The sequence below is a fragment of the Gallinula chloropus genome (assembly GCF_964237585.1).
Source record: "Gallinula chloropus genome assembly, chromosome: 7".
In the NCBI taxonomy this organism is placed as follows: Eukaryota; Metazoa; Chordata; class Aves; order Gruiformes; family Rallidae; genus Gallinula; species Gallinula chloropus.
The window spans coordinates 18,157,584-18,178,381 of record NC_140092.1 but is presented as its reverse complement, the minus strand read 5'-3'; the positions used below and the strand labels follow the sequence as shown (position 1 = coordinate 18,178,381).

The following is a 20,798-nucleotide window of genomic DNA, read 5'->3' as shown; positions in this document are numbered from 1 at the left end:
CTTGACTTCAGAGCAGATCAAAGCCTAGCAGGGCTCAGCATCCAAACGGAAATACTTCTCTACGTTACCTGTTTCCATATGATGACCAGGACAATCAGTGAAATTATCACAATCACTAAAAGCACTAAGACTGCAGCAGCCACTGTTAGTTCTGATCGCAGGGCTATGGAGTAAAAAGACAGATCATATTTTCCTCCTGAGCCATGAGGAACATGACACATACATGACACCCACCTCCCCTACCATCACATTCTCATGTCCTGCAGGTGTGTCAGCAGTAATTCCTGGGCCTGGAAAAGTCTTTCCAAGCCCAGAGCTGCTCTGCCTTCCTGTTTCAAAACCAAATGCAGAGATTGTCTAGAAGAACATCTCGTACCCAATGGCCATGAAATGAAAAGAATTAATCATGGAACCACATAATAAGTAAAACACATGTGCCATAAAGACCTGTAGAATGCCTCATCCTCTGATGTCCAGGGTGGAAAAAAAAATCCATTTTCATTTATTTTTGTCTGCAACAACTCATATTTTATCTAATTGTACTAAACTGGTATATGTCAGAGAGGGATCAAACTGCCTGCTGTAATTTCACAGAAGGAGAAAGCAAACTCACTGGGAGCCACAAGCTTCAGTTCCCGAGTAACAGCACCAAGGTCATTCCTTGCCACACATCGCACAGCCAGGGTTTCCTCTACCTTCTGGAAGGTCACCTGGCTTTCCACCATGTTTTTCTCATCCAGGTGGGCTTCCATGTGTATATCAGAGATATTGCTAGTCAAAAGAGTCCATGAGGTGTCATTGCTGCACCTGCAGAGAAGAATAACGGGCGAAATGGGAGTTGGACATAAGTATGGATAAAGAAGAATGAACAGAACAGGAATCATCTTTACTTTTATTTCTGACAACAGTCATTGTAAAGACCAGAAATGCTTAAGACCACCTCTATGAAAAGCCTATGTCTTTCTTCCCTTGGAATAATTTGCCATGTGATCCTCATTATTGATGCCACTTTGAGGACCTGACAATGCAGCCTGGCAGGTTTGGTACAGACAGAGCTTGGTATCCCACAAACTTATAGTACTCAATGGATCTCTCTCCTTGAATCCTGAGTGATGTACCCTGGGGCAGCACTAGGAGGAAAATCATCCCACCAGGCAGCAAGAAATTTTAATACAATGAGAGCAGAAGACACCTGGGAGGTGCCCAAGGCTCTTAGCTTCCTTCCATGTATGGTGTCACTGTGCCTGGTGGATAAGCTTACAGGGAAAACCCTGACTCTCAGCAGCCACAAAAGGAGCCAGTCCAGAACTAGCAAAAATGGGAGTAATTACTCCACATCTAAAATACTTCGAAGGTGAAAATTATAATTGTAGAATCATATAATAATAGAATTGTTTTGGTTGGAAAAGACCTTTAAGATCATCAAATCCAACTGTTAATCTAGCACTAAATCCATCACTAAACCATGTCACTAAGTACCACATGTACACGTCTTCTGAATACCTCCAGGGATGGTGACTCAGCCACTTCCCTGGGCAGCCTGTCCAGTGCTTGACAAACCTCTCAGTGAATAATTTTTCCTAACATCCAATCTAACCCCCCCACCCCCCTGCCTCTAGCACACAATTTGAGGCCATTTCCTCTTGTCCTGTTGCTTATTACGTGGGAGGAGACACCAACCCCCAACTCACTACAACCTCCTTTCAGTTAGTTGTTGAGAGCAGTAAGGTATCTCCTCAGCCTCCCTTTCTCCAGGACAAAACAACCCCAGTTCTCTCAGCCACTGCTCTTAAGAGTTGTGTTCCAGACCCTTCACCAGCTTTGTTGCTCTGCTCTGGACACGCTCCAGCGCCTCAAGGCCCTTCTTGTAGTGAGAGGCACAAAACTGAACACAGTACTTGAGGTGTGGCCTCACAGGAGCTGAGTACAGGGGGACTATGACCTCCCTAGTCCCACTGGCCACACGGTTTCTAACACAAGCCAGGGTGCTGCTGGCCTTCTTGGCCACTGGGTCATGCTGCTAGCTCATTTTCAGCCAGCTGTTGACCGACAAGGGAGTTCTTTTCCACTGGTTCTTTTCCACCAGGCAGCTTTCCATCCACTCTTCCCTGAGCCTGTAGTGTTGCAGGGGGTTGTTGTGACCCAAGAGCAGGACCCAGCACTGAGCCTTGTTGAACCTCATACACTTGGCCTTGGCCCATTGATCCAGCCTGTCCAGATACCTCTGTAGGGCCTTCCTACCCTCAAGCAAATCAACACTCCCACCCAACTGTGGTCTGCAAACTGACTGAGGGTACACTCGATCGCCTTGTCAAGACCATTGATATTAAAGAGAACTGGCCCCATAGTAAGCCCTGGGGAACGCCACTTGTGACTGGATTTAACTCCATTCACCACAAGTCTTTGGACCTGGCCATCCAGCCAGTTTTTAACCCAGTGAAACCTATGCCCATACAAGCTAGAAGCAGCCAGTTTCTTCAGGAGAATATTGTGGGAAAAGGTGTCAAAGGCTTTACTAAAGTCCGGGTAGACAACATCCACAGTCTCTCCCTCATCCACTAAGTGGGTCACCTTCTCATAGAAGGAAATCAGATTAATCAGCAGGACCTGACTTCCATAAAGCTATGGTTGCTTGGGTCTGATCAGCTGGTTTTCTGTGTGTGCTGTGTGATAGCACTCAAGCTGATCTGCTCCATTACCTTACCCAGCACAAAGGCCAAACTGACAGGCCTGTATTTCCCCAGATCTTCCTTCTAGCATTTCTTATAGATGGGTGTCACATATGCTAACATCCAGGCAACTGTAATCTCCCCAGCTAGCCAGGACTGCTGATGAATGATGGAAAGCGGCTTGCTGAGCACTTCTGCCTGGTCTTTCAGTACTCTTAGGTATATCCCATCTGGACCCCAACACTTGTGTGTGTCTAAGTGGTGTATAAGGTCCATTTCCCCTCAGATTATGGGGGCTTTGTTCCAGCCCACATCCCTGTCTTCCTACTCAGAGGGCTGGGTACCCAGGCCTGGTCTTACTGTTAAAAATTAGGGAAAAGAAAACATTAAGCTTTTTCCTCAGCCTTTGTCACTGTTTTCCCCCCACATCCAATGAAGGATGGAGATTCTCCTTAGCCTTCCTTTTGTTGCTAAAGTATTTATAGAACCATTTTTATTGTCTTTTACAGCAGTAGCCAGATTAAGTTCTAGTTGGGCTTGGGCCCTTATAATTTTCTCCCTGTGTAACCTCACAACATCCTGGTAGTCCTCCTGAGTTGCCTGCCCCTTCTTCCAAAGATCATAAAGTCTGTTTTTTCCTGAGCTCCAGCCAAGACCCTCTGTTCAGCCAGGCTGGTCTTCCCTGCCAGCTAGTCTTTCATCACATGAGGACAGCTTGCTCCTACTCTTTTAAAATTTCCTTCTTGAAGAACATCCAGCCTTCCTGGACTCCATTGCCCTTCAGGAATGCCTCACGAGGGACTCGGACAACAAGTCCAAGGTTCTGCTAACCCCTCTCCTTACTTCTCCGAGAATCAAAAACACTATAATTTTGTCATTGCTATGCCCAAGACATCCTCCAACCATGACATCACCCACAAATCCCTCTCTGTTCGCAAACAACAGGTCCAGCAGGGCTCCTTCCCTAGATGACTCATTCGGCAGCTGTGTCAGGAAGCACACACACATCTTCCACACTCTTGAAATAATTACAAGTGAAAGTTTAGAAACATGCAAGAGTGTTAATGTGGCAGACGGAGCTATCTGTGAAATTAGAAGAACTCCTTTGCTGGAGCGACAGCAAGTCCTTGAGATTCTTATTCAAACCAGGACTGTGAAGTCTACTGAATTTCCTTATTGAAGACAACGCTTTTCAGAGAGAAACCTCCTGGATTGATGCATTGTGTCTTCGCCTACAGAATGAAATAGGAAGAGCACTAACAAGCTCTGAAATACAAGCAACATGCCTCTAAAAAGAAGAAAACAACCATAGCTTGCTGGCCTTTGATGAGAAAAGTGAGGTACTGTAACTAAAATGTTAAGCTAATCAAGGATGTGACAAGCCATATTTTAGACAACAAAGCACCCGCTTTTCTTACTTTTTAATGTCCTTGCAAACCAGCCATTCCACATCAGGAAGCGGGGTCCCCTCTGCCAAGCACTTCACTGTCTGCCCCCCTGAAGAGCCATGGTGATTGTCCACGAGGTCTAAGATCAGGGCTGGAACTGGGAAGGAGACAGCAGTTTGGTAAAATAATCATCAGGGCCTACAAATGCAGCCTGAAATTTAAGATAAGCCAGGACAGGTATGTTTGGCTGACAGCTTAGTGTCAGCTAGAGACCCAGACTCCTCCAGCACATCCTTAACTCCTGCAGGACAGAACAGATCCTAGGCTAGAGCCATGAAAAGGAAGTGCTGAGGTTTTTGCCACGTCCTCAGTCATACTAAATGAGCTATCATCCTCGCTGTCAGCTGGAGTAACTTAGGCAGGAGGATAAAGTTTCTTTTTGGCTCACGGCCAGAGTTGAAGTGAAAGCCAGGATCAGGGCACGAGAACTCCAAGGACTCAGCACGCACGCACTCCTCTGGACACCCTGGTTCTCGCTTTTCTTCTCGCAGTACACCAGGCAAGCTGAGGGCCTTTGCTGTGGGCCATCAGTTCTGGTAAAGACACTTTAGGGCTCCTTACCTTGTATTAGCAAGGAGAAGGTATATCTCTTGATCTCGTCTTCATTTTCAGCAACCAAAGTATAGTATCCACTGTCTTCTTCCTTGGCCCGGATCAATTTTAATATACTCTGAAACCTGCAGAAATGAGAAGTTTTTCCTTGTATTTTTGGGGCAGGCTTAAAAAAACATTGACTGTGGCACAACGTGTAATCCGGATATGTGGAGGTTATAATGTAGCGACACTTGGCACTTCTAACATGGCTTTACACTAAAACCATTATTCAAATGGCAAACAACTACAGAATTACAGTAAGAAACAAGCAGACATCGTTACATTCTGCAGGGATCTGACAAAGCCCTTGATATTGTTGGAAATAGTCAGAAATTATTGACGTGGAGACATATTGGAGGGCCTAAAGGGGCTTAGAGCTCAGAAACTAAGATTCCTATGGGTTGGAGAGGTTGATGTTATCAGGGGGATAACAAGAGGCAGATTAAGCATTGCCCTTCGGAAGAGAAAACAAATAAATGATTTAAAAATGCCACTGAGGATGAAAGAACAAACTGTGGTGGAAAGAGAGAGCAGGAGCAGTGCCCAGGTTTCTGAGGGAGAAGTTCAAGTCAACATAGCAAAGTAAGGGTCAGAAGGGTATTTTTACCTTGTTTCCTGGACTCTGCTTGAACTAGTAACAATTTCAGTAAGATTTTCAATCAGAGTCACATTATCCTTCAACCAGTACATTTTTGGTGCTGGGTATGCCTGCACATCAACGACAAAGTTTTTGACTTCGTGTAGATTGACGGCTTCCAAGGGGCTAAACTGAGGCTCCAGGTGAACGAACCCTTTGTCTGTAAGTGGAAAAGCGTTGTGTAAACAACCCTGTGCAGCATTTTCCCAACACCTCAATGATTTTTGGACACCAAAACCAGACTATACCGTGAACTGTAATGACTACTTTCTTATTTTCCTTAACCTCCTTGGTGGCATGCCGAGCCGTGCATTCGTAATCCCCCGTGTCTTTCACTGACGCCTCGGGAATGGTCAAGGTGTAAACCAGCTTCTGCGATGGGACTTTGATATCATCAAGTTTTATCAGGCCTTTTTCTTTCTGTAGTTTGGAGAAGGAAGAAAAACCTTACTTAGGTTACTGAGCTGAAAGCCCACCACTGAGGATATACGATGCCACAGGAACGAGATCAGTCCTCTAAACTCTGTATGACAGAATGCTCGTTTACTCAGTCAGGGATGTATTTTTAGCAACGGGCACAAAAGGTGTGCCTATAAAAATACACCCTTTTGGGGACAGGCATGATTCATCCACTTGAAATGAAAACAACTCAAAATTTGGGGGAGCAGCCCAAAAGAGTGTTTTACTGCTTTCATGCTATCTTCTCCTCAGGCATAAAAGCTGTGGGGGTTTTATTTTGAATTTTATTTGATCATTTCCCATGAAGTAGGGGTGAAATTTTATCCTCTCCACTAGACACAAAGTAACCCATTGCTAGATACTATGTCCTACCTATTCTCAAAGCAAGAATCATTTATGGCAAGAGGAAGACTGCTGCAAATAAAATGATGGAGGGAATAGTAGACCATATTATCATGAGAGGCTGGAACAAAAAATATGCTGGGGGACACGTGTGAAATGTGACATATAGGAAAGATTATAGTGTGCAACGTGGAAAATAGAACAAAATTTTCTCAATTTTTTTCTCTTGGAATCTTAACTTAAAAGTTATGACTACTCTATCCATTCAGGGACCTTTTCATGTGGGATACTCTGAAATTCTCTGTTGACGGAGATGGGCTCTAACCAATAAAAGTTTTCAGTGCAAAAGCATGTCAGTGCCACTTTGGAAATTTCTGAGGTTCTCCAGTTTTAAGGTTTTTTTACTAAGCAGTTCTCATAGGTGAGTAATTACACTGAATGCAAGATTCATTTTAATGAAGACCTGCATGATGAAGAACAACTAAATCTGTGGACTTGATTCTTCATCCTCCTCTATTATGCCAAAGAATCCAGGGTTTAAGAGAGCCATTTCACAGGTTCTGACCTCCAGCAGCAAAACTCTCTGCAGATGTCCAAGACATTCCTAGATCTTTCTATTTCCACAACTAGCACAAGACTTGAGAGACAGCATTCCTCCCTCCAAGGATGGATTCCTAGTCACACCTCACCTTCCTCTCATGCTTTGCATACTTACTAAAAGCAAACTCTAACTTTTTTGGGCTGACTTTCTTTTCTGGTAACCTAAAAGTAAAAGAAATGATTTTGTTTTCTCTCCTCAGCTGCCCTCACACATAGAAGACTACTTTACAACCCCACCTTCTTCCCCAATAAGTAACAACCATTGAAACCAAAAAATAAAGTAAAACAAGAGATACTTACCACTTTCCCAGGATAATTCCACTGTAAATTCACCACCTCGTTGTCAAAGACCACACAAGTTACAACGATGGTCTCGCCTGTTTTGTAGACAGTTTTAAGAGCTTCAATTTCAACTGGCAGCTGTGAAGTAGCTACAAGAGAAGAAAAAGAAAGCAGATGCAGTTTGTTTAAGTATGCAATTTTCATGCAGTGTGATTTCAGGGGGAGACTTCCATTTCATTTCCTCTACTGAGGAATTACCTGGAAAATTCAGTGGAAGTCCTGCTGGTTTATACTGATATGAACAATGTGTATTTGAAGTATGAGGTGCATACGTATGGAGTTCAAGCCCACAAAGAATGATCTGTGCTTGCAATTTGAAGTCCCTATCTCAAATGCCCCTGTGACTTGGTAAAAAAAATAATTTCCCATTTTACTAATCAGTGACTGTCTTTAAGAATCCATTGCTGGCCAATAAAAATGCTATTGTCAAAATATTTGAATTGTGCTAGTTTTCAAACTACCCGAAGCCCTACAATTAGAAACTGCTAGGAAACACTAGTCCTTTAAGTTACAGTTCAGCAAAGAGGAGGAAGATACATGGACTACAGCAGACTTCTCTTGCAACCGTTTGGGAGAGGAGGTAAAGTTAAGCATACTCTATTCACATCAAAATTGTATGTAAGCACCAAGTAAATTAGTGATTAAATAACCAGCGATGATGACAGAGGAACAAGGAGCTACTGAGAAGTATCTGATTCAATCCTGTGGTGCTAGTCCTAATACAGTTCCTGCAGTATGAGGAAAGAACCAGGATGAATAGTGGTTTTGGGGTTTTTTTTAAATGAACAAAAATAAATACCTCTTAAAATATAGATGAGGAACTCATCAGACTTAAACTCCACGCCTTGAACCATTGTTTTGCATGTATATGAGCCAGCAGGGAAATTCCCTATGAAGCCTTGTTTGCTGTCATAGAAAGCATGGATGGGCTTGTCTAAACTGTTAATTAAAGTCACTTCAGCCTGTTGGTCAGTTGTCCGACAAGGGATAATGGTGGGATCACCTTCTTCTACTAGGATGAACTGGTCTTCTGGTATAGAAGGAACAAAAGGCATGTCTGGGTCTGTAAAAAACAAGAGGAAATTTTACACTGACTTGTTTGTAGTAAGTCCACGTGCAAGAATTGGTTACCGATGATCACTTATAGATCGTAACTCAAACCAGGAAAGTTCATTATTCCAGTTTTATCAGATATTGCAGGTAAGGTATGCTAAGTGGATGCAGTATCTCTTTTTTTTTTAATTTATTTGGCCTAAACACAAACCAGGAAAGAGTAGAAAATGCAAAGGATACCAAGAAAAAGAGATGTTTAGCATTATTATTATTATTATTATTATTAGCCTTAAACCTGTTTCTGAGGTGCTGAGGAAAGAGGGCAAAAAACACATTAGGTAACAAAAAGTAAGAAAATCACTACTGAGTGTCAAAACATTCATGCAATAGCTGAGGACTAAAAATTTAATTCACTTCATCACAGACAACTCTATCAAGATATAAGTACATCAAAGATCTCAGGGAAGAAATTAGACTTAAACATCTTATTTTTATGACACATGATTTTGCACTTAGGTGCAGCATTCACTGCACACACAAAAAAAAATATTAAACCCCCTGCCTCTTATTGGCACAAATCACTCATCTTCTTCAGTTAGATTTTTTTTTCCTTTGGTAATAATACTAGTTGTCTCCTAACCAATATATAAGCAGGGAAAACAATAGAAAGAAAAAAAAAACCAAACACTTCCAATGTCAAAAAGTAGGAATCAGTTTTGCCTTGTTTTTGCTGAAGACCATTAAAGCCACATTTCACCAAAAATAGCTCAAAGTACTTATCTTCGTGCATTTCTAACATGTCCAACATTACAGTTACGAGACACAGTTCATTATGGTCACAGCATGTGGCTTTCAAAATATGGTATTCAACCAGAAAAAAAGCAAACAAACACCTGGTAGTTTTAATTCTTTTAAAGTCAACAAAAGACATGCCAACTTTCCTACCCAGCCAATTCAAAGTCTGCATTTAAAACATAATTGCATAACATATCCAACTTAAAAAGCACAGCCCTCAAATTATCTCCATTTGGCCATTCGGAATAAACAAATAATCCCAGCTAGCCTGAAGCTTCTGTGCAAAGCTTTATAATAAAATTTAATAAATAGCAATCCAAATCCCTCCAACAATAGGCTTTCTGCTGCACTGGCAGGCTCTTTGTAGCAATATTCCAAACACAGCGCTCCATCCCAAAGGCACTGCCAACTCCGTGTATTCATTTTCCCACTGTAATTTAAAACAGAAACAGGATTCACCTAGTTTGGTTTTCTCTGTGCTGTTAGTGAAAATGGGATATTGTGTGAAGTCTCAACGTAATCCTCCTTGGCTAAAGTGGGTTGCTGCCACCCATTGCCCTCCTAATTCATTGCAGGAAAAACAATTGTAAAGACAAAGTTTATAGTGGAAATAGAAACATTCTCCATAATTTGGGGAAAAGGATATGTTTCTGCCTTTATGACATCTGGATGGTTAGTGAGTGGAAAAAATTACAGGGTGTTTCTGCCCTGAAAATCTGGTAGGCTGATGTCTAGAAGCACTTAAAAACCAAACCAAAAAGTCCTCTTGAAGAACTCTTCCGTCTCTTGCCTTTATATTCCTCTGCTGAGTGAGTTACAAGGCTGCTTAACACCAACAACATCTTCTGGCGATTTGGTTAGCGCTGTTGGGAAATTGAGATACAAGTGCCAAAGCCCTCAGCCTCTGCTGAAACATCTTCTTCCTTTAGGGAGGAACGCAGGCATTTTACATTTCTTGTGGGAAATGGAGAAAAAGTCTGGGAAGAATCACTGTCCTGAAATCACACATCATGAATTGCAAAAACTTAATGCCACTGCAAAACTGCCTTTAAAACAAGTCCCATTAGTGCTTCCCGAGTTTTTCCCCTTCCAGACTCTTCCTTGCAGTTGCAGACATTCTCTCCTTCACAGTGCCTTGCAGCTTTGCAGGATGATGTGCAGTATCTTCTCTCTTTCGTTTCCTGCTCAGAATATTTACTGCAAATCTCCTGGCCCTGCAGTTGTGCCACTCATCCCCTGAACCCCAGCCAGCGCTGAGGAAACATCCAGACAGGGCTTTAGGAAGGCAGCCAGTTGTGGCTCAGCCTCCAGTGCCTATCTCAGCTATGACAACGAAGATCTTCACACCATGGATAGCATGGAAAGCCACTGAACAGTTGGAGCAAGGGGGCAGGGGGGCAAAGCCAGGGATAGGTACTTCCAAAAACAAGGGATGCCACTTCTTCTGGGTGCAACAGGTTTTCCACCACTAAAGAGCAAGGCAGTGCAGGGCCAGGGAAGGCTATGATTGCTTTGAAAATTACAGGGCACTGCGTGGTAGCACCATATTTTTAATCTTGCGTCAAACTGGCCAGCAAAAACACTTTGTGTTTCATCCTCCCTTGTGACAGTCACCCCCAAGACGTCTCTGTTGCTTGAGGTTTCCCAGGCCCTCTGCACACATCAGCTCTTTCCAGTCCTCAGTTCAAGTCTAATTCAGGTTAAGAATGAGGTATGGCCTTCCTCATCTGGAAACTGCTTTAGTGTCAGACACAGCACTGGTTTGCTCAGTACACATTCCAAAATATCCACCCAAGCCACCCCTGAATGGTGTCTACATTAATCCCTACCTGGGGCCAGGCAAACCCAAAGGTTGGACGTGCTCCCACAGCTGAGCTGACCTGGCCACCAAGGGCTACTACCCGTGATGGCTGGAAAACCTCAACTCCGAAGCTGCACATTCATCCCTCTTCTTGAGAACTAAAACTCTTCTCAAAGACATGAAAACCGATAGAAAGAGGAATGTATCCATAGACTCATGGGGGCTGGTCTTGATTTACACGTTAAGAAACAGCCCTGGGGTGATTTATTTTCCTCTGACAGCAAATTGTCACCAGCAGTACGCCTCTTCTGAACATCCACAGTCCAGCCCTCCCATCCAAACCTCTGGGTATGGCTGTGGCATCCCCCACTTACCAGGCACATAGATGTAGATGTCCTTCCCTTCCACTTCCCCATCCTCCACTTGAGTGTGGTTATAATAGCAAACATACAAGCCCGTATGAGCAGCTGAGGCATTTCCTACTTCAAGCACCGTCACGAAGAGGCCACTGTTGTTTTCTTCATGTCTAATGTCTATCCTGTGGCTTCCCTCAGTCACTGGGTACTGCCAGCTCACTTCGCTGTCTCCGGAGCATTTGAGCGTGAAATTGGAATTCAGCTGTACCACCATTTCATTCCTATTGGGAACAATAGTCGGCAGGGGAAGCTGGCAAAGTGTTAGGAACGGTCCTGCAAAAAGACATGAATAAATAGCATATGAGCACACAGAACAGCCTCAGCACGGGTGGGAAAACAAGCAGAGTGGATCCAGGGTAGCTGGCTTTCTGACCATTTCAGAGGTGCCGATGTCCCAGGAAATCTGCCCTTGTTAAAAGCCAGAGTTTTGCCAGTGGATGGCAAACGGCTTCCCTTTGAAATGCTAAGCGCTTGCTTGCTCACTTCTGTTTGTCAAATCAAGAGGTGAAAGACCGAGGTGAAGTTAGAGATGACTCTCAATCCACACCTCAGCTTCCCAGCCCAAAGGTGGGCACCGCTTCTTTGCAAGAGGGTGAATCCCACGCCCTGGCTGCTGGGTCACTGGCATTTTACAGGTCCTTTCAGTAATGGTCAGGGAACCATCAGTTCTGACATCCTTCCAGCAAGCTCATAACTGAAAGTTAGAAACCCCTTCCCAAGACCAACACCTGCATTTTACATCTGGCTTCTATTTCTGCGAAGGGCTGGAGCAGGAGCTTAAATCCAAAATTTGTGCATCGGGTCTGCCTCTAGCCAAAATGTACAGAGGTTTATAGCCAAGTAAAACTGTAATTCACTGAACTAGATGTTGTAGATGGCATTGGTCGTCAGATGCAACCTACAGTTAGAGGCTCAGATTTGCAAACCTAGGTAATTTGTAGGTGGGCTGGTGCAGACCCAGCTCCTAGAAGGAAAATTAGAGGACCCACATCCTAAAAGAATGGGGAATCCACCAGGGATACAGATTTGCCATTTCAGTCTATGAAACACTCGTCACAAAACAGACAGGGCAGTCCTGATAGACAGGCACTTAGTCCCACGGTGTGAAAGTGGGCTCTGTGCAATAAACCAACAGCAGGAATCCAGCCTGCCTTTGAAACCAGTTTCTCACCCCTGCATGTGTTATCTCAAATCTACAGGGCCTTTCTATATTTGGCACCCTGTGGCAAACCCTGCCCGCCCCTCCCGGCACCATTCGCTCGGCAGATGTTGGGAGGTTCGGCGGGCAGCTCTGGCGAGTGCGGTGAGGTGATGCGGCGTGGGAGGACGCAGGGAGCCCACACAGGCAGCCTCGCCGCTGGAGAAACCCCAGCGGGGCAGGGCTGGGACAGCTGGAGGTAGGCAGGATCACTTTCCCTGCGCGGGCAGATCCACTGGGAAAGGGATATAGCAGCTGTAGGGGTGGCCAAGTAGCCAGCACAGGCTAGAAAAAGCATTGGTGTCCCGGTGGCTCTTAGCCTACCAAGGGGATGGGATGGAAAATTGAGCCCATAGCCAGTCAGCAACCATTTGGCATTTGTTATCATGGGTGATACTTAAATACAGATTTCCAAAGGAGTAGGAGTGGAGAGGCTTAGAAGACTGAGAAACATTACCTGTGAGAAAACATCCCAGGATCAGGAATGTCCGTGGGGAAGTACCCATAGCTACCAACAACTGAAACAGAAAGGAGAAGGCAAAAGGCAGACAGTTAATGGACTGACAACAGGAACAAGGGTTCATAGGACGCCTCTCCTGCAGTGCCCTAGCACAGCTTCCCAGCACTATGCACGGTGCCACGGAGAGAAACAGCTCCGGGATCCCAGCTCGTACCCACAGCCTGCTGAGACATGTGCCACCACCTCCCACAAGGTACATGGGGACCACAACCCCCTCTCTACACTGGCAATGTAAGGATCCAAGTCCTGGCACATCCGTCTTTCAAACCGCCTGCAAGCAGGTTTGATGCCCACCACAGCCCCCAGGACTGAGCCCACAGAAACACCCCTGCACAGAGGCATCAGTGAGGATGCAGTGGCTTTATGCTGTAAATTCTGGCCTTTTAGCAGCAAGCAGCTTTTTATGGGAGAAAAAGCACATTTAAAAACTGCTTTTAATACAAATAGTACAACTCCGAGTTGTATTTTTGGTTTGCATTGTACATATGTATATATATATAGCTTACTGAACACAATACTACACAACAGTGTTTATTGTTTACTTAGCAAGAATTCCCTTGATCGAGAGACATGCTATTTAAAACATATGCTGCAGTTTTCTAGCGGAATGAATCGATGAGAGACCGTAGGCCAGCACCGCCGCTTGCAGAGCATCTCTTCTCCCCAACTCTTTGGAGAGTCATAGATCACACACGGTAATTTTAACTTTCAAAGTCATAATCCTAAAGCATCGGTCTTGAAGAGGCAGCAGTGGCAATAAGCATCCATGCAATTTTTTTGTGCCATCTAACAACATTTTTGCTTAAAACCTTCAAGCAGCCTGCTAGATAATTTCCAGAGCAGAAGCTCCTACAACCAGGGCTCCCATCAAAACCAATGGACATTCGGTCAGTGACTTTAATGGGATTTGGCCCAATGCCAATATAGATTGAGGAAAAAAACTGCATGGAAGATCCTCTAATCTGAAACACAGACCCAGGAGTAAAATAAATGATGATGTGCCAAGACAGGGACTACTTTTCAAAGGTTCTGGAGAGTTTCTATTCACCCTCTGGTATTCAGCCCCTGATGCTGAGACAGGAAAGCACATAGGTGCATCCAGTTAGTATGACTGTGCCAGAGCCATATGGGAGCTAAATACTTATAACATGCCAAGGAGTGTTTTTGAACCAGTCCCTCTTTCCTTCCACAATGTGTGGAGCAGACAAACACGCTTTTCTAAAGCAAAAAGTATTTGAGACACAAATCAAACATAAAAGTCTCAGAAGCAGAACTAGAACACTTCCAAACTGCCAACCCCCAAAAACATGTACAAACAACTTTGGAAATTCAGCTGACAACATTCCAACAGAGACAAAGCATTTTGCCTGATTATTCAATTAGCAATAATTGCCATGTGTTTATGTATCTGTCTCCCATTGATAACAGACCCTGGGACATCAAAGAAGTTCCTCAATCTCAGCCTCCTTACTCATTTTTATCACATTTATATCCCATAATTTTTTTTTTCTGAGAAAGTAACCCACTGCAAATCTTGAAAGACTTTGCCATAGTCTGCTTTATTGATCTGACTCCTAATCTCCCAGGATTGAGAAGACAATTTTACCCCACTGCCTGCCAAGTTTACTTCTGCCTTTTCTCCTGAAACAGCAGATCTCTCTCCCTTTTGTGTTGCTCAGTGCAAGTGATGCAGCACAGAAGGACAAAACACAAAGCTCTGGAGCACCAGTCTGCAGAAGCTCTCACTGCTGCAGAGCTGAAGCCCCATGCCTATACTCATGTAAGTACAGCTGACGGTGTTTCCAAAGTGCTCCTTCGAATTTGCTGTCTCGTTGGGCTGCAGTAGAAATCAAAGCTGAGTGCCTCAAGCTGCTACTGCAGAGGGCTTTCCTAAATTTGCATTTTCCAGCCAGCTCTTCTTTCACAACCTATTGCTTTGATCTTCCTTCACTGATCCGCTAATCTCATCAAGACACAGAGCAACACTTCCTCGTGGTGTAAGACAGAGTAATGCACTGAGGATTCCCCACCATCCATGCTCAAATGTTATTTGAACTGGATTTAATTACACTGCTATATCTGACTTACGCATGCTGGAGTCCCACCTAGGGCACATCCTCGCACCTCAGTGCCGGAGTCAAGTTTTAACACAGGCACAATGTCACATTTCTCATTCCCACACCACCAAACAGCTATGCTTACCATGGGTTTGTTTATTTACATTCACTTAAATATTTGTATGCACTGGATTGGCTTTTTTACCTTCCTTATGGCAGAGCAGCCCTCTTTGTCCAAATATCACCCAAATATCAGCCCTGAATAAATACGCCAGGTCCAGGTCCTAAAACCACTCCAGCAAACCATAAATTGGTGTAACCTCAATGGAGGCAGCAGATTTATACAACCTGAAGCCCAGCACTGACAGCACACACACAACGTAACTTTGCACCAACTTTAATTGCTGGAATACCTTGAACATTGCTGGCTACATTGGAAACCTGGGCGTGTATAGTGAAAGGTAGGTGAGGTCGTGAGGGGGTTGCCAAACTCTCTGCAGGGGAGGCTGATTGCCCAAGGTAAAGCAGTCATTGCATCTGCTTGAACCACTGGGTTTTGAATGGATCGGGCTGAAATTTTGGTATCTTGTGCTTTAATGGTTTAAAAAACAAAATCAGGAAAAAGAACTTCTGAAGAACCGCTATCAGTAAGGAGTCAGTCTGAAACACTCACTGCCAAGCTGGCTTCCCACAAGAGTTTCACTGACTGCACCAAAGATCAGTATCCAGAAAGCTGATGGAAATACGTGTTTAGAAAATTATGCTGTTCTTGGGTGATTGTTCTACATGACCTGGAGAGAAAGCATGGTGGTGGAACAAGAAAAGCCAGAAATATCTATATATATTTTTTTCATATTGCTGTAAATCAAAGACCTCGTTCAAAGCAGAAGACAAACCTATCCGCCAGGAGACAGGAGACTAACAGACTTTTCTCCTGTGAGCTCCCCAGTCACTACACTTCATACTCTTGGCCACAGGATGGCAATGTTGATTCACATTCGTGAGCCAAATGTCTCATCGCGCAGAAGGCAAGGCTGGTCTCCGAGGCAGATGGAATCTAAACTGGGTCTCCTGGACCAACTTAAAATTCAAATTTCTTATATTTTTAATTTCATGCGAGTTTCCCGGTTGAAAAGCAAGTTATTGGTCTGTAAGAGGGAGGACAGTAGTTGGATTGCAAATCTTGGCACGTAATGATGTGATTATGCTTGTTATGAGAGGGCTGGATAATTTCAGTGGTGATTTTGTCAGTCTACTTCTGGGAAGACTGATCTTTTCCAGGAAGAGCTGAGGCCAGCCCAAGGAAAGAGAACATTTCCTCCTTGTGACACATGTCACTACCTGAATGTAAATGTTCGGACAGGGCATTTCTCAACGCTCAGTTCCCAAATTGCAGGCTCAGTTCTCCACAAGAGCAGAGCCATCCCACAGCACTAACAGGCGGGTCTGGAGGCTTCACTGAGGAAAGGCACAAACGCAAGAAAATACCTTCAATGAAAAAGACTGGCATGAGTATTCTCATAAAACCAGGCTCGTTTCACAGCCCTTTACAAGTGTTTGCATCCAGCATAGCCTGCATGCAGGTCAGCACACCAGTGCTGGGCTCCCACAGTGCGCTTCAGGCTCTGTGGGACAATTGGTGATGGCTGCTACCCAACGACTCTTCCAGTCAGCCCTGATCCTTCAGCCCAGCCCTCAAGGACAGACTCCACCAGTTTAGGACCTAAAGGTGGGGGGCAATTTGGAAAGTTTCAATTTCCCCACTTGGTCCAAAGAGGATTTTCCAGACTGTCCCAGCAAACAGACAAAAAGGACAGACACTTCCAAGGAACACAACTCACTTAGGCTCTCAGGATCAAGTCAAAGAACACCTCAGATCCCAACTCAAGTGTTCACAACAATTGCGTGCCAAACCCAATCCATCTCTGTTCACCACAAGAGCTAGGAAGCCTAGCTGTTGCAAGCTTTTCCCTTGGGTGCCCATGCAAAGCTTTATTGGCTTGAAAGAGATGAGTCAAGCAGGAGAGCAAGGCAAGAGGGAGAGAAAGGTCTGTTTGCTTACTTGCTTCCTTTCTTAAAATTATCATCAGGTTTTGCCACCACCAGGAAAAATAACCTCTCTGAAGTCATTCCCTGGTCTTTGAAATAAATGAAGCAATTATCTTCTATCAAACTTCTCAAAGTTCACATGCAGAAGAAGCAGTGCAATTGTGGCCATGATGATCTAAGGATGCAAGCAAGGCAAGGACTGTAGAAGGCTATGCACTTCATTCTCATTTTCAACCCAACTGGTGTAGCTGGAAATAACCAGCAAGGTCTGGGGTATGCAATACTTTTTCTGCCTACATACATTATATTTGAATCCCAGCTTGATACTGTAGCACTGTGGAGAGGTATTTTATTAAAATATTTATTACTTCCTGCTGCCTTGAAACCTAATACCTCTCACAGGCACATGAAGATTTCCCATACATCAACAGTGAAGATGGCCCCGGTGCCCGACGGCAGCCGGACTGGCACACCTCCTGCCCCTTCCTGCGGGGAGAGGAGTGCCAGAACAAGGGGTCTCATTTTAAAGCAGTGGGAGAGCGCCTGCAGGCTGGGAGAGCTGGTTTGCTTGCGGACTCCTCAATCCCAGTGCTTTGTGCGGTCTCATTTTTCTCCAAACTTTTTTTTTCCCCCAAGCTTTGAGGTTGGCTAAACCACTGTTTTGCTGAGGGCCTTTCTAAAGTGCTCTTTGTTAACTAGAAGCTAAAACCAAAGTCCCTTGCTGGGAGATCTTTCCCCAGCGTTTCTAGACCCAGAGTTAAAAGTCGGGATCTCCACAGTTCATATTTTGATCAGCCGATGACAGAGGAACCTTTGATGCCTGTCTCCTTGCTTTGATGCTGTCTCTTGCCCCATCCAGGGACACGGAGTTAAGGCAGCCGAGTTGGGACCCCAGCTGGGCTCTGCACCAGCCCTGGGAGATGCCGAGGGAATAACAAGCCGCCCCTCCTTTTCCCCTGTGCGCCCCGTCGGGGAGACAGCGGGTTATCTACAGCATGGCGGGACCGAGGTGGAGATGGGAGATGCGGGGGGGGAGGGGAATACGTTCACTCTCTCAAACCCCCGTCAGGCTGCGGACGCTTTGCCAGACCCTGCCTGCCCTCGGGGAGCCCCCAGGGAGCGGGGAAGGGGCGCTGCCCCTGTTCCCTCTCGATCCGCTGCCCCTCGACGGAGCCCGACGGCTAAAGCCGCTGCGGATCAAAGGCTGCCCAGGACGCCGAGCAAACCTAGCCGAGATGGCAACTCTCAGCCACTTTGCTGTTTGTCTGAGAAACAATAGGAAAGCGTTTGCCAAGCTGGAGCGAGGGGTTTTGTTTTGGTTGGGTTGTTTTTTTTTTAATGCGAGGTAGCCAGGAAAAAGAAAAGTGGGGTAGGGGGGGATGGAGAGGAGCTGAGCAAAGCCGTGTTTCCCTCCGCGGCTGGCTCATTTTTCAGGCTTTGCGACCCGAGGACTTTTTCTCCATCTTCTTCCATCGGGCGATAGCCGGACCCCGAGGACGTGGTGTCCGGAGAAGGGACGGGCGTCTCGGTTTGGGGGCACACCCCGTGCCCTGGATCGAAGCTGTGGGACCAAAGAGGAGCGACATCCTGCAGCCCTGGGGACGGGTCTGTCGGTCCCCGCCCGGCCCGAAGGGATGCTCTGTCCGCCCCGGGCGTACAGCCTTGGGTCCCGGAGGAGCGCCAGGAAGCTGGAGTAGTTGCAAGAGACGCGCCGAAAATGCCGTCGAGAGGCGCTTGAAACGTGTCCCCCGGTGCGGGCGGGGGCCATAGCATCGCCCCCGCCTCTGCCTCTCTGCCGACTCCCCGCCGGGATGTGGGCAAGCCCCGGGTGCTGGCGGCTGCACCCCGGGGGCTGTTGCTGCTGCCTCTCTAGATCTGTCGCCGCTCGCTCCAGAAAAAGCTGTCCAAGTCCTGTTCTCTGGAACGGCTCCTGGGCTGTGGGATCCGCGTCCAAAAATGTTGAGCAATGCCGCGGACAGCCAAAAAGCCATTTCCTACTCGCTCCTAGGACTTTGCCAGGGGACTCCAGCCTGGCAGAGGCTGGCAAGTTTGCAACCTTCGCGCTTGACGAAATCCAAACGGTGGCCGCGAAGACCTTACCCACCCCGGGGTAGGAGGCGGTGGGCTCCAGCTGTCCGGCGGGGCATGCGGCAGGGCTGGCGTTCCCGTTGCGAGAAAGGGCTGTAAACTGGAAAAGCTCCAGGTACCAGTCCTGCCTAATTTCAGCATCTTCTCTTTCCGCCGAGGCGTTTAAAAATTGACGGGGCGCGCAGGGATGGAGACCGGCTTGCCTTGGAGGGGGTCGTTTTCTGTGCCCCTGCCCAGGATCTCGGGGTAATTTAGGCTACCCGGTCAGGGGGAGCGAGGTGGGGAAAGAAGGTCTGAAGAGGGGAAGGTGGTGAAAAACAAAGGGTGGGGGAAGGGACGGGAGAGCAGCGGGGTGAAGGCAGCAAGAGATGCGAGAAGAGGGGGAGCCGCTGGGCGCGACCCTACCTTACTTTGTCGGTGCGCGTCCTCCCCCGTCCTCCTCCCCACCCCCCGAGAGGGTACCGCCGCTGCCCGCGGAGCCCCGGCGGGTCGCTCCCGCCCCCGCGGCAGGAATGCGGCGCGGTGGCCCCCGCCGTCCCAATGTGTTTGTCATTAGCGCTGCCCGCGCTGGTAACCGCCGCGCCCCGACGGCCCGCGGAGCGCCGGCTCCTCGCTCCCCTCCGCGGGGGCCGCCGGCGCCCGCTGCCTCAGCCCCGCGGGAAGAAGCCCCCCACCCCCGACCGGCTCAGAGCATCGGGAAAAAAGAAGAGGAAAAAGGAAAAGAAATAATAATAATAATTTTTAAAACCAACCACAAGCCAACAGCAAATAAATAAACGTGGAAAAAAAAAAAAAAACAACCCAAACAACTAACGGGGAAAAGAGCGGGAGAAAACGTGTAAAAAAGAAAACGGTGGGGAAACTGCTCCTCACCTCTTACCTTCTCCTTTATAATCCGCAGCCCCAATCCTGCAGATTGTAAAATATCCAAAATATGTCCACGTCTTTTGTGACTTTCCCCGCTCAGACGCGCGCTCTCCCTCCCGCTCGCCCTCCCTCCCGATCCGACTGTAATGGTCTCACAAACCGCGTCCCGTAATTGATTCAATGTTATAGTCCATCCTTCCAAAACTAATCATTTGCTTTAAGTAAATAGCTGTCAGGAAATGAAGCCCCCCTCTGGCCCCTTCAGAATAAGAGCCGCCCTGGCTCTCCCGGCGCCCCCAGCCCCGCGGCCGGAGGCGGGCGCGCCGGCGGGAGGCTCTTACGCAGGCAGGGGGGCCAGTCTCTGCCTCCAGATTTCACCAGCCTTGCAGGGGAGGGGGGAGGTTAGCCATATGGCAGGGGCGAGGGGGAGGAAAGGGGGAAGAGGAGAGTTTTGCACTGCAGGGGGAGAAAATTAAAAAAAAAAAAAAAAACAACACAACCAACCCAACCCAAAAAAACTTTCATGAACACTCCGAGTGATCCCAATTTCATGAATGAGCCTTCCCTCCTCAAGACCCTCCAGGACGGCGGGTCGGGCGCCGGGCTCCGTGTCCGCGGTCACAGTGTGAGTTTATGGATGGGGAGTTTGATCTGGAAACGAATTTGCGGCTTCCTCGTGTCCTTTGTACACCACTGAGCTTGGGCTTGGGCTAGAGAGCTGGATGGACGGCCGTGAGCCAGCCGGGAGCAGGAGGCACTGAGAGAGAGGGGGAGAGACGAATCACTAACATTTATGAATGAAAGATACAACGAAAGGTAACCTTCGCCAGGAGCCAGCCCCCCCAAACCCCGCAGCTCCGACG

At 46.7% G+C, this 20,798-nt stretch overlaps 1 protein-coding gene across 1 annotated transcript in view; it reads right to left on the bottom strand.

The window, feature by feature from the left end:
* PDGFRA (platelet derived growth factor receptor alpha) overlaps positions 1-20,010 on the bottom strand; it is a gene marked incomplete at its 3' end in the record, with an annotated part of 33,597 nt that extends 13,587 nt beyond the window's left edge. The window contains exons 1-11 of the mRNA XM_084266934.1: positions 19,949-20,010; positions 12,812-12,872; positions 11,115-11,429; positions 7,891-8,154; positions 7,050-7,180; positions 5,597-5,768; positions 5,319-5,508; positions 4,679-4,794; positions 4,088-4,214; positions 614-807; positions 69-163 (exon numbers count right to left, since the gene is read on the bottom strand). Coding sequence (XP_084123060.1) covers positions 69-163; positions 614-807; positions 4,088-4,214; positions 4,679-4,794; positions 5,319-5,508; positions 5,597-5,768; positions 7,050-7,180; positions 7,891-8,154; positions 11,115-11,429; positions 12,812-12,860 — 1,653 coding nt within the window. The 5' untranslated portion in view covers positions 12,861-12,872; positions 19,949-20,010. The remainder of the gene's footprint in view (positions 1-68; positions 164-613; positions 808-4,087; positions 4,215-4,678; positions 4,795-5,318; positions 5,509-5,596; positions 5,769-7,049; positions 7,181-7,890; positions 8,155-11,114; positions 11,430-12,811; positions 12,873-19,948) is intronic.
* Positions 20,011-20,798: the final 788 nt, after the last annotated feature.